The sequence below is a fragment of the Medicago truncatula genome, chromosome 4 (genome assembly GCF_003473485.1).
Source record: "Medicago truncatula cultivar Jemalong A17 chromosome 4, MtrunA17r5.0-ANR, whole genome shotgun sequence".
Classification (NCBI taxonomy): Eukaryota; Viridiplantae; Streptophyta; class Magnoliopsida; order Fabales; family Fabaceae; genus Medicago; species Medicago truncatula.
Window position 1 is genome coordinate 41,394,015 of NC_053045.1, and position 14,159 is coordinate 41,408,173.

Genomic DNA, 14,159 nt, shown 5'->3' on the forward strand with positions numbered 1-14,159 from the left:
GGGAAGACGGTTGATCTTTTCACTTTTTAAATTGTTATTTTAACCGTTGGTCCAATAACAATTAACTCATGTTGAGAAGTTGAATGATAGTTAACTATTGTTGGAATATGTTTTTGAGCAAATTTGTAAAATGGGAAGAGTAATTTTCGTTCATAAATTTTAATTAGTGGATGCACACTTATGTAGAAAAAAGTATTATTATATGAGCAATAAAATGATGAGGTTAGAAATCTACATTTTAAGATGAATAGATGAGGTGTTTGGATTCAAATTTCAACTCTACATATATTATACAATACCACAACCAACTGAGTTAAGCTCACGAAGACAATAATAGATTATTACTATTAAGAAAAAAATTGGAGATTACAAATTTATACCATTATATACCTAAAAAAATTGAATATACTCAACATCTACAAAATTTAATTGTTTTTTATGTCTTTATTGTTGAATTTATGAATTAACCTTAATCAACAATTAAAATAATAAATTATTATATTAACTATCAAATTCTTTTTATAATATTGCACTAAATTTTAAATAAAATAATATTTATTATTAGGTTGTAATTAAAAACTAGTCGAGGTGGATTGTGTCGTTTCCCATAAAAAAAGTCTACTAATATAGGCTCTCATTCTTAGTTACAAAATGCATCAGTCATAATCACCAACAAATAATGAACCATTGAGAAACACTTTAAGCAATGAGAAAGAAGGGTCAAATATAAACATAAAGTGTTTCTAACTGGTGCTCTTGTAATGATTATAGCACGCGCATAGACACACATGTACAACCCTTTCACCTTGTTGGGCATAGGTTAATAGTTATTTGCTTTCTTTAGTCGTTGTTTTTGTTTCCTTTGTAAATGTTTGGTTTGTGACTATGGTGTCTTTCCCTGGCATACCTTATACTAGGGAAGACATTTTGATGTGGTAATATAATTCATTTTAACCTCTTAAAAAAAACATATCCAAGATATCGCATAGATCACATGGTCTAATGACTCTACCAATACAATTAACACGTAGAATGCAATGCAACTTAATCATCAATTAATGGATCCAACTATCTATGAGTTTGATACATATAGGAAAATTGTTGTTTTGACATCAAAAAGTTCATAATAACATATGAAAGTTACGGATTTACCCCAGCGGTAGTTAACTACCGCTAGCATATCCGGCAGCAGTTAATTGCCTCTAGCTTTGCTGCACTTAAATGCAGTTCCAGTTATGATTTTACGCGTTTCGGTCGAAAAATCAAAATAAATCAAAACTTATTAATAATTCTACGAAACTATACAGACTTTCCATATATATATGCGCATTAAAACAGCTCAAAATTTGATTTCTAGGTCGACGTTTTGATGTTTTGGTTTCTTGAGTTATTGGCGCATTAAAAATTCAAATTTAATCCATCCGTTGTTGAAAAATTCTAAATTTTGCGGGAAATGTTTTTTTTTTATGTTCTTAATATGTGTGCAAAAAATAATGAAAAAAATTCAACCTCTATATAACCTTTTCGGACACTCAGTTGGAAAAATATTGCGATTTTACGCGTTTCAGTAAAAAATTCAAAATAAATTGAGGGTTAGTCGAAATACTACAAAAATTTGCAGATCCTCTATATGTATTTTTTATAGAGGTGTCTGCAAAAAAAAAAAAAAAACTCAAAATTCAATTTTTAGATTGATGTTTTCGTGTCTTAAGTTTTAGGCGTGTTAAAAATTCATATTTAATCCGTCCTTTGTCGAAAAATTTTAATTTTTTGCGGGAAATGTTTTTTTTATGTTCTTAATATGTGTGAAAAAATCCAACCTCTATATAACTTTTTCGGATGCCCAGTTGGAAAAATATTGCAATTTTACGCGTTTTAGTAAAAAATTCAAAATAAATCGAGGATTAATCAAAATACTACAAAAATTTGCAGATCCTCTATATGTATTTTTATAGAGGTGTCTGTAAAAAAAAAAAAAAAAAAGCTCAAAATTCAATTTTTAGGTTGATGTTTTCGTGTCTTAAATTTTAGGCGCGTTAAAAATTCATATTTAATCCGTCCCCTGTCGAAAAATTCAATTTTTTGTGGGAGATTTTATTTTTTTGTTCTAAATATGAGTGCAAAAAATCGTGAAAAATTTCAACCTCTAGGACACTTTTTCGGACTTGCACTTGGAAAAAAAAAATTGTGATTTTGCATGGTTCGGTCGAAAAATCAAAATAAATTGAGACTTAGTCGAAATGCTACGAAACTTTATAGACACCTCTATAAAAATACATATATATGATATGGAAAGTTTCGTAACATTCCGAATAAGTATCGATTTTTATTTTATTTTTTCAATTGCGATTTTGCGTGTTTCGGTCGAAAAAATAAAAAAAATCGAGACATATTCGGAATGTTACGAAACTTAGCACATCATCTATATGTATTTTTATACAGGTGTCTATAAAGTTTCGTAGAATTTTGAATAAGTTTCAATTTATTTTGATTTTTCGACCGAAACGCGTAAAATCACAACTGAAACTGCACTTAAGTGCAGCAAAGCCAGATGCAGTTAACTGCTACTGGAGCCAGGAGTAGTTAACTACCGCTGGGGATAAATTCGTAACTTCCATGTATTACGAAACTTAGCACATCATCTATATGTATTTTTATACAGGTGTCTATAAAGTTTCGTAGAATTTTAAAAAGTTTCAATTTATTTTGATTTTTCGACCGAAACGCGTAAAATCACAACTGAAACTGCACTTAAGTGTAGCAAAGGCAGATGCAGTTAACTGCTGCTGAAGCCAGTAGTAGTTAACTACCGCTGAGGATAAATTCGTAACTTCCATGTGTTATTATGAATTTTTTGATGTCAAAAGAGCAATTTTCTAGCTATGGATAGATAGATGTCTATCCTTAAAAATAAATAAATATAAGAGATGTCTAGTTAGTTTATACAATGGACGGCCCCAATAGTATGTATAAAGTATATGAGAAATGATATTTGTAAAACCAATTTGTGACAATTTTTAGATAATTTTCTCTCTCATACTCACATTATATTCTTACTCTCTCTCTTTATTTTTCTCTCTCTATTGTTTTTGACCAATAAAAAGAGAGAAAATGAAGGTTATCAAAAAAGTTGTACCAAATGGTTGTTTAAATATCATTGCTCAAAATATATATCCCGCCTTTGGTCATAGTTCTTCCTCGCACATATCCCCGCTTAAATGGATTCAACACAATACACATGGCATGAGACAATCACTGGTTTGTTTTTTGTTGAAAGGATGAGACAAGCATTGTTATCAAGCTATGGATCCGTCCTTAGTAAAATAAGGTAATTTATGTTACCCTTGTCACGTAAAATTTAATTACTTTTTTTTGAAGAAGGGAAACTAACCCTTTCAAATTGACACTAGAGATAATTGAATCTGAAATTTTGAGGAGAAACATACTTCCAGGTTCCAAGCCAATACCACTAGACCAACCCAAGTGGTATTCATAAATTCATAAATTTAATTACTTACATGTGCATATAGTTAACAATAGGGACAAAAGCGATTCATAAAATATTAAGGACTAAATTTCCAAGAGTTTTTTTATAGACTAAAAAGGAAATTAATAAATTGTGCAAGGACAAAACATTTTTTTATTATGAAGATTTCGGATTTGAACCAGAAATTCACATAAAATGTTCAGCCTAACAATACATTAACAATTAAATTAGGTCTTGAAGACAAAAGGTGACAATTCCAGTGATTATGCTAACTAATTGAAGAATTTCAATGCAACATGACATGAGGTATTGCCCATCATGTTGTTTGGGAAACACAGACACAATTCCTGTATCATAATTATTTCCTTTATTTCCCCACTTTGCAAAATGAAAACAAAAACTTACCCCTTTAAAATAAAGTATGCATTTGATGGTTTTCAAAGTCAAAAGTATTTGCATTATCCTCTCCACTTTTGTTAAAGCTTATTAGTGGAAGGTGATGTGGGGGCATTTTCCAAATAAATCAAAGAATTCTCCAAATATTTAAATATATATGACTAATCAAAAAACCAATCTTATAAAGTGTTTTATTGTAACTAATTTATAGATGCACAACTAAGAAACATGAAATGGTTGGTTCCATTGTCAACTCAAATAAAGTCTAATTGGAGATGGTTCCTTTTTTACTTATTTTAATTATTTTTTCTTATTGTTCAAGCTATGTGAAAGTGACCCTGCTGCTTGCAAGTAGTCATGGACCTCATCCATAAATTAAAGAAAAAGAAAAAGCATTCATGTATATCATCAATAGATCTTTCATGATTAAAGATTTTATCTTGATAGCTGTGTTTCGATTATATTATTCTCATCAGCTACAGCCCTCAAATTTTAAAGCATGTCAAAGTAATCTTAGAGAGTAAAAGTAAGTATTTTGATATTTAATTGTAGAAGTGGAATACATTGAACATTCTAAAAAAAAAAGAGTTAAATATGTTTTTGGTCCCTATAAATATGTCAATTTTTCGTTTTAGTCCCTTTAAAATTTTCCTTCAACTTTTAGTCCCTATAAAGTTTTCAATCTTCACTTTTGGTCCCTCTTTTAAAGTAAACTCATATGTAGAATTCATATTATTTAATAAAATTTTCCAGATAAATTCAAAATATTATAAGAATGACTCCAAAAAAAATTAAGAATTTTTTAACAAAACATGAATTTAATATGAATTTTTATATTGTTTATGGTTAAAAATTCATATTTAATTTGTGTTTTGTTAAAAAAATCTAATTTTTTTTAGGAATTGTTTTTAGAATATTTGACACATTTCTGCACAATTTCATTAAAAAAATAAAAAAATTAAATTAAAAATAGGGACTAAAAGTAGTGATTGAAAATTTTATAGGGACTAAAAGTTGAAGGAAAATTTTAGAGGGACTAAAACGAAAAATTGACATATTTATAGGGACCAAAAACATATTTAACCCAAAAAAATATTTAAGAAAAAATTCAGTTTCCAAACATTATAATAGTCTTTGAACTACTACAATGATTTAGTATGGAAAAATGTTTCATGTGGTATACACTTTACACTGGATTAATATTTGAAAATCGTTTAAAACTCAAACAACCATCAATTTCATTTCATGTAAGTACAAATTTATGGTATTATTTGTTCCGAAATGATTATGACTCAATCAATATCTGTTTAACAAATATTACATTGCGTCTCAAAAACTCAATTTATATTCATTTTCTTTGTTTTTTCTCTTTCCAAATAACACCTGATTTATTGTAAAAAAAAAAAAAATATAACACCTGATTTTGTGACTGTCACGAGTATGAAGACAATGAAGAACTCTGAACTTCTACTTAAAGTTGATGATGTTGGTGGTCATTGAAAGTTTTCAACCACTTATAAACATTATCAACTTGTAAATCAGGTGAAACACTTCTCCCCCAACAATCAGCTCAACCTACATAGACAAACATACCAGACATCATCATTTTTAATTGGCTATAATGCTCTGATAAATTGCCAATTATTCTGACCCCGCGTTTCACGGAAAGTGTTTCAAACTTTCAACAGCATTGTCCAATTTTATCACATTTCACCAATAACATATATACATATGTATAATTGAATTTAGTGAAAAGAGCTAGTTTTCTACTACATGAAAAATTAATGTTAAAACCCTAGCTAAAAAATGTGTGTTGATATTTAGTATCTGATCGTGTCTCGAATATAACTATCTGTCTTGCGCGATACCAAAAAAATGTGGCAGTGATAGCCTTTACCATATTTCATGACAAAAAAAATCAATGTAGGTGGGTCTCACCTATATAATACTACCACTACAAATGTGTCCTTATGACTTTCCTCTACCATACCATATATCACCAATTATCTACACTGTTGCTAGCTTCTCTTTCACTCCATCACATGTTTATAATAATAATGTGAATGTGGTTATTTATTTTTGTTTTAACTTTATGGTAACATCTAAGCTAAATAATTAATAATAGGTTTGGAACTTTATATATATTATGAGCTGTCGGTGGAGATGTTAAGCATCCTATGACAAATATCCGTTCAAAGTACTTTTTCTAGCAACTTACCAGCCATTCTCATTTTCTCATTTCTTTCACTTTCACCTTCCAACTACATTTTCACACCAAAACTTGTTAAAGTCTTCTTCATGCTACGTTTTGCAAGGTACAAGTTGCAGCATTATGCTCTCTTTTACTCCTCTTAGTGCACATTTTCTTCTATATTTTTCTCTAATTCATGCTGTTATAGATTTTCAGTGCATAGCATTTTTGCCAGTTTGAAACAGTTTTTCTTCTTCTTTTCATCAAGACAGATTATGAGTTCTGTAAGCACTAAGCAGTTTTAACTGAAAACAACGTTTCTATGTTGAAAGTGTGCAATATACTAACAAATATTACCATAACTTAATTGAAGAAGCATATATATGAAAGCATGTATATGTTAGTCCCACTAATTTTTAAAGGATGGATAGTAATTAACTTCTAAAAATTTGCATGGAAACATGTGTATAGTATGTAGTCTCTATAAAATCCAGATGGTACAAATGTGAATATATAGTTAAGTGTTAGCTGTAGTTATATACAATTGTACTTGGCTCTTATTCATGTTAGGTAGTGTTGGGGTCAAGGGGAGCTCTTAAATCACTTGTAACAATACTATAAAGAATGAATATGACACCACAAATGAGTTGACCTGACTTTGAAATTCACAGTTGTCTAGTATGAACCCATATTTCTTTGGTTTAACTTTTTGGTTGCTCAATGCAATTTTTTTACTGCCAAAAATATAGAAAACTAATGAAGGAAATAGAAATTATCCTCACAAATAGTTACTGTACAATAGCATGAAGTTTTCTCTTTTTTTCAATAGAATCTGAAATCATGAATCATAAGCCATGGCATTGGAGGAAAAAATCTATGGAGAAGACAATCTTTGCAGCTGACAAAGTTGTCAGTCCTTCTCAAATTATTGAAAAAGAGGTACTTAGTGCTTTATTTCACACATTTTTAAATTACACATTTTCTTATTACTCTTGTTTTATGGAAACCAGAAACTTATTGAGCCATTATTCTTGGTTAAGTTTTGACAATCTGTTAATCAATTATAATTCTCTTTTTAGAACTGAATTCATTAGAGAAATGTTTGATTTGATTAATACACTAACAATACTACATTTATCAGGCACACGATCTTTCAACAGATAAGGAAAGTGGATCAAAAAGATCATCGAGAAGTCTAAACGAAAAGTTGGCAAAAGTCCTCGTTGATTCTCCTGTTGGAGTAAAATCTGACGAAGATTTAGACAAAAAAGTGCATGCTGAAATTGTTGCTCCTTCAGATGAAACACTGCAGGAACCTTTGCAGCCTTTAAGTTGTGTTGAAGAAGAACAAGAGCAAACACCGTGTGTCGTCATTCCAAATATATCAAAAGAGCATGAGAAGATTCAGAAAGAATTAGAAGAGAAACTTACAGAAGCAAATAAAAAGATAGATGAGTTAACTGCTAAGAATACTTGTCTATCTAATGCTTTACTCTCCAAAGAGGAATTGATTGGGGACCTATTAAGATGTAAACAAGAAGCAGATGAAGAGTTTAAGACTCTGATGACAAGGTTAGATTCCACAGAAAAGGAGAATGCATTACTAAGATATGAGTTTAACACGTTGGAGAAGGAACTTGAGATACGGAAGGAGGAGATGGACTATAGCCGTCAGTATGCAGATGCATCACACAAACAATATCTTGAGAGTTCTCAGAAAGCCTCAAAGTTAGAAGCCGAGTGTCAGAGACTCCGCCTCGTGATTCAAAAAAGATCTCCCGGTCTTGCTGGTTCGGTGAATAGGAAGAATGAAATCGGAACAATGAGAAAAGAGACAGGTATGGTAAGAAAGAAGTTAAATCCTAATAGGGACATGCTTTACAAAAATAATGATGTTGGAAACTCTACACGAGTATCCCAAAAGAGTATCGGCTTGATGATCAAACATATACAGGATATGGATGAAGAAAACAAGGCTCTCAAAAGAATTTTAAACGAGAAAAACTCTGAACTAGATTCTTCAAGATTTATGTATGGTGAAACAGCATCCAGGTTGTCACAGGCTGAGATTCTTCTTAGAAAATTTTCTGAAAATTACAAGTCCATGGAACTAGCAAGGTGTTATCCTACATCAAATGAACTTCCTTCAATGTCAAATTTTGACATTTCTAGTGATGATGAGGCTATCTCTTCTGGATCCTGGGCAAATGCTCTTATTTCGGAACTTGAATATTTACGAGTTTCGGAGGCTAAAATTCAGGAGAACAATAAAGCCATAGAAGCTCAGGACATGTACTCCATGGATGATTTTGTTGAGATGGAGAAAAGGGCTATAGTTTCTGTTAATACACCGAAAGAAGGATACTTGTCCGATGTAAGTGGGAGGGAGCTAGTGCCAGTTGAACAAGATTTTGACCTCGGTGAGACAAATAAGGAGATCCAATTCAAACATACAACAAATCAAAACCAATTTGATTGGCTTCAGATTGTTTTGAATGCCATGTTGAAGGAAAAACGCATATCGAAACGAAGTCTCGATGAACTATTTGATGACATAAAAATCGCATTCGGGTGTATAAATCGCTCAAATGCTCCTTGCAAATCTGAGATAACTCAAAAGTCAGTGGATCATGGAGAATCTGATTCTTTTCATGTTAAAAGTTTCAGTGGTTTTACCGAAGCAGTCCATAGAATTATCAAGCTCATTGAAGGAATTGCTCCGAAGTCATTTATCTGCAACAATGGTCCAGATTGCTTGGAGGAGAACCAGCATTCAGTTTCAGACTTATCTCCATCACCTAAATCCAAAGATTACTTTGTTCATGTTTTCCAATGGAAGGTTTCAGACTTGAATCCACTTCTGCATCAACTTGTTCACACCTGCAAAAATTTACTAACAGGAAGAGCTGATTTTGAAAATTTTGCTGAGGAAGTTGCATTTGCTTTGGACTGGAGCATTAATAACTGCGCTAACTCCACAAATGCGTCAATTGCAAGGGATAAGATAAAGAAGCATTTTAACAGTTTTCTGTCGGTAAATGAAAATGAAAATCAAATAGATGTTGACGACAAACAATCTTTCCGCACACCTTCAGATGCACATCCAGATGATAAGTCTGATGAGAGTAATCAGCATGACTTCCTTGAAGAAATTGGAAAATTAAAAGATGATCTGAGGAATACAAAATCTGCTAAGGAAGACTTGGAAGAAAAGCTTCTGTCAGTAACTAATGAGAGTGAGAATTTGAAAAAACAGTGTCATGAAGCACAAAATAGCATCAGAAGTTTAGAATCGGAAATAGAGACATTGAAAGAATCCAAAGCCATTATTGAAGAGCAGATTGAAAAACAAATGATGATAAATGAAGATCTTGACACACAGCTTACAATAGCCCAGGCAAAGTTAAATGCCATCTTTCAAAAAATTTCGTCGTTAGAATTTGAATTAGAGGATAAAAAGAACTCGTGCGAGGAATTAGAAGCAACATGTCTTGAGCTTCAACTTCAGCTAGAAAGGTAAACAAAAAAAATTCTTTTTTCACCCTTCTCCCTTTTCGGTTTCTAGCCTTTTTGAATTTTCTTTTGCTTTTCTGGTTAATAAATCTGATTTTGTAATCATGCTTACAGCATTGCAAAGAAGGAATCTCCAACAAATGGAAGATGTGAAGTCGAAAAGATATATCGAACTGTAAGAAGTTTAGGTCTTATTTAACTCAAGATATATGTCGCAAACTATTATCAATTATATTTTTTTGTATGTTGCTATGGCATATCAATTGTTTGTATTATCAATTACATTTCTATTTTCATTTGATTCAAACACTTAATCAACAAATCTCAATGAAAAAAAAATCAGGGCTGGGAGATCACAACAGCTTCATCAAAGTTAGCAGAGTGCCAAGAGAGTATTGCCAACCTTGGGAAACAACTCAAAGCACTTGCTTCATCTAATGAAGCAGCACTTTTAGAAAAGGTTGTATCCACGACTAGTTCTATGGCCATTCCATCTCAGAAGAAGAACTTGATCAAACGATCCTCACTACTCAACCATATGCAAGCCGAGGATGATGTTAAAGAAGGGATGCATAAATCTGTCGCAAAAGAAGAAAGCAAAATTGCTGAAGATGCACAACAGCCACCCCTTATTCAATCAGAAAATGGAAGTGTTTTGCAAACAGATATGACTTCAAAGCAAAATGATAGGAGCAATGCCAAAGGACATCTAGCAATTGTACCGAGGAGAAAACAAGGAGCCTTTGATTTTCTGAGGAAGCTGTTTTTAAGAAGAAAGAAAGGGAGGAGTAGAGGAACAAGATAGTAACAAAAACATGATTGAGAATGGAAATAAAGTTAAGCTCAGCAGCTAATATTCTTTCTATCATGTTTGAATTTTAGTGCTCGACAGATTTTGGTGTTTTTTGGGTGGCAATGGCTTTTTTGATTACTGCAGTTCGGAGCTGAGGCCATCCTGTGAGAGGTTTTCTGTTGTAGAAATTGCTGGTGTACATATATCGACATTGCTTTACTGGTATTTCAGATTAAACGCGCTGATATATGTAATGAGTTTGGTTTGCAATAGTTGTTTTGTGTAATGCTAAACAAATAACAAGAAAAACTAACAAAAGAAAATTAGTCTCATTACCACCCCCTTACACTGTGTAGTTTTACATAATTTTACTTATTCCATCATGATTAATAAGCAGTTCACAAAATAAAATAAAATTAATAACATGTTTGGATTCGCGGTTATTTGGAATTTGATCATCTGACACACCATATATATCAAAGCAGTAGCTTCTCCATCTAACTTGCGATACACCTTATATTTTCCAACAGCAATAAAAGCGAAGATTTAGATAAAGGACGGTTTTTTGATCAAAAAAAGAGAAGGCAAAGGACAGTTTGATTTAGTTTTTAACTTATGAAAACTACTCAGCTAACACAACAATTCCCAACTCATAAGCATACTTCCTTTTCTACAAACACTAGAAGCAACCCTGCTTGAGCATCAAATAATATCAGTTTGCCATTACTCTTGTAGGGATATTTCTATTCCATTACGGATTCCAACATCTTCAGAAAACAAGCATACACTAAACATCAAGCATGAGGAGAGAAATTCCAAACAAAAATATAGATTTAAGTCCTCGCTATGCAACCACACGCTAGCTGAGGATGATGATCAAGAGGAGTGCATGTGTTTGACAAAAATAAAGCAAAAGCATAAAAAACAGTGCTTTGCAAACTCCTCATGTCATGGTTAACAAGAATGACTTTCGAGCAAAATGGTAGAAGCGACGCAGCAGGATGTCCGTCAATTGTAACATGTAAAATTCAATTTTTTGAGGAAGTTGTTTAAGATAGAAAGGGAGGAGTAGAGGAGCCTAGTTATTAGCCAATGCTTGATTGAAAATTATCGACATTATGATGTTTTATATAATTGAAAACAAATAAGCACTGCGATGTTGTGCCTCAAATTCATTCACATACATGTTCCAAAAAATACTTCTATCTTTAGGTTTTTAACTTGTACATTAAGAGCACAAGTAAACATTTCCCTCAACTTATTCATCACATCATTAAGCGGTTCATAAAATGGAAAAACGTTGAACTCATTGTTACTTGGAAATGAACATGTGGTTCAACAAATAACTCCAAAGAGTAGCTTCTCACTCTAACGTACAGAGCCACCAATCACCATGAATACTCAAAATCCAAACAGATACAGATTCAGCAATAATTGCGGAAAATCTATGGATCTTTTAAAATAAAAAACAATTAAATCCAAAACTTGTCTGCAAAATAAAAAAAAATTAAGACTCGTGCACCTACGTCTTCCACCCACTTTACCAATCATCCCTTTCACTCCCAGGTTTCAACAATAGTATCGTTATTTCTGAGAATCTCCCATTCATGAACCACATCCCATTGCAATTACATCATGTCTAATACCATGTAAGTAATATATCTAAGACTTCATTTTTTGAAAATCATAGCCTCTTATTATTTCTGCATAGGTACCTATAGCAGATAAAGACACCTTGCATGACAGGCAAGGAAATTGACTGGCCGTTTAAAGGATGGGAACCAGTGTAACGAAGTTAATAAACGGATTTGGCTCATATTTAAAATTCATTGCCCCGCTTATATATTTTTGAAGTTATAGAACTCAAATGAGTTACAATGGTGAGATGATCAGCATAATCAAATCTTATTGGATTCAAACATGAGATGACATCCTGAATAAACTGTCAATGTTGGCTTAAAATAATTCATACCACAAACATACTCCATAGAGGTACAACAACATACTCTCTCTCATTCTCAAAGAAACCCACTTTACTTTGATCCATGGACAGGTATTCCAAAACACATATTTGATTTAGTTTCTAACTTATGAAAACTCCACATCTTATAAACAACAATTCCAAACTCATAGCCATGATTCTGGAAAATTTGAAGCATTTGATTTCAAAATTCTTATCATTATAGAATCATTTTAACATCCTTGGTATTACACCAACATAAATTGTTATCCACAGACCACAACTATATCATTACCCAGTAACAGTGGAAGAGAGATTGAAAACAGATAAAGGTAACTAAACATACACAACCTAGAACTTAATTGTGAAATGTATGCAAGCAAGAACATGGCCCTGCAACAATTATTATAATTCACAGCTCTAGAAATATCCCATTTTAAGCTTCATATAATATCTATGAAACACGACACAAAATGACATCAAAATTCAATGTAATCCCATGTAGACACAGACGCCTATCAGATGACAAGACATGCCTTTGATCAGAAGTGTTTGTGCTACATAGGACCGTTTGGATTGGCTTATTTTTGTTCTTACATAAAACAGCTTATGCAAATAAACTTGTATGTATCATCCATAAGCTGCCTAGGTAGTTATTGAAAAAACACAACAATTTTCGTAACCAAAAACTTGTGAATTAACGTAAAAACTTAGCTTTTTGCATAAGCTAAAAAATGTGCAAATCCAAACAGGCCCATAGAATAATATCATTTTACCTTCACTAAAAGGATATTTCAATTCCACTGCCGATTTCAACATACACAGAAAAACAAGCAGAAATTCAAAACAAAAATATAGATTCATAGATATATGTGATACTTCAAAAATCCCATACAAACCTAAAAAACAATTCAAATCATAATCTCAACGACAGTACTACGAAACAACATAAAAAGTTTCCACAGCATAAAACATGAACCAAAATCTTAAACAAACAAGCAAAAATAAAAGACACCTCTTTCTCCATTCCTCTCCCCAACAAACACCTTCAACGGTAAGATTTCTGGAACCTAGCACGAGCACCACGTCCACCAAACTTCTTAGGCTCACAACGCCTAGGATCAGCAACAAGCAAAGTCCTATCATACCTCACCAGAATATCCTTGATCTCCTTCTTGCTCTGTTCATCAACATACTTCTGGTAATAAGCAACCAAAGCCTTTGCAATACTCTGCCTGATGGCGTAAATCTGAGCGGTGTGACCTCCGCCGTTCACACGGATGCGCATGTCGACTCCAGCAAAACGGTGCTTTCCTAACAAGAGGATTGGTTCAAAGGCTTTGAAGCGGAGGATCTCTGGTTCAACCAACTCGATCGGGGCTCCATTGATCTTGATCAATCCACGGCCACGTTTGCAGTAGGTGACGGCCACAGCGTTCTTCTTCCTACCGAAACATTGCACTTGCTCAAGTTTTTCCATTTCTTCTTCGCTCTGTGAATTCGGCTTCAGTCAAAACCCTAATTCCGCAGCGCAGAGAAGCGAAAGAGAAGAGATTGGATTTTATATGATGGTAGGGTTTTAGACTAAGTTCAAGTTGAATATGGTTGGTTAAAACTTGTAATAAGTAATAACCACCTTAAAAAAAAAAAATGGAATAACACAATGAGTTGAGAATGTATATTTTCGGGCATGTATTGGATTAAGATTTTAAAAGGTTATTTTTGTAAAAGAAGTCTTTGAGATTTTAAAATTTTTTATAAGATTGTCTTAATTCTGTGAGAATTTAAAAGACTTTAATGGATTCATAACACACATTTT

The 14,159-nt window shown here is 32.5% G+C and overlaps 2 protein-coding genes across 2 annotated transcripts; one reads left to right on the forward strand and one right to left on the reverse strand.

Annotated features, from left to right (window-relative positions):
- The first annotated feature begins 5,951 nt into the window (after positions 1-5,951).
- Positions 5,952-10,718, forward strand: LOC11439878 (filament-like plant protein 4). Its single transcript, XM_003607877.4, has 5 exons — positions 5,952-6,198; positions 6,904-7,013; positions 7,216-9,590; positions 9,702-9,762; positions 9,931-10,718. The coding sequence occupies exons 2-5, from the start codon at positions 6,915-6,917 to the stop codon at positions 10,390-10,392; spliced, it is 2,997 nt and encodes a 998-aa protein (XP_003607925.1). The 5' UTR covers positions 5,952-6,198; positions 6,904-6,914; the 3' UTR covers positions 10,393-10,718.
- A 2,462-nt stretch (positions 10,719-13,180) lies between these two features.
- On the reverse strand, positions 13,181-13,940 carry LOC11445143 (40S ribosomal protein S16-1). The gene has a single exon (XM_003607878.4). The coding sequence runs from the start codon at positions 13,818-13,820 to the stop codon at positions 13,389-13,391; it is 432 nt and encodes a 143-aa protein (XP_003607926.1). The 5' UTR covers positions 13,821-13,940; the 3' UTR covers positions 13,181-13,388.
- Positions 13,941-14,159: the final 219 nt, after the last annotated feature.

Coding starts and splice junctions, on each gene's coding strand:
- LOC11445143 (XM_003607878.4), bottom strand. CDS start 13,820: ATGGAAAAACTTGAGCAAGTGCAATGTTTCGGTAGGAAGAAGAACGCT.
- LOC11439878 (XM_003607877.4), top strand. CDS start 6,915: ATGAATCATAAGCCATGGCATTGGAGGAAAAAATCTATGGAGAAGACA. Junction 7,014..7,215: donor CTCAAATTATTGAAAAAGAG/GTACTTAGTGCT, acceptor TACATTTATCAG/GCACACGATCTTTCAACAGA. Junction 9,591..9,701: donor CTTCAACTTCAGCTAGAAAG/GTAAACAAAAAA, acceptor TCATGCTTACAG/CATTGCAAAGAAGGAATCTC.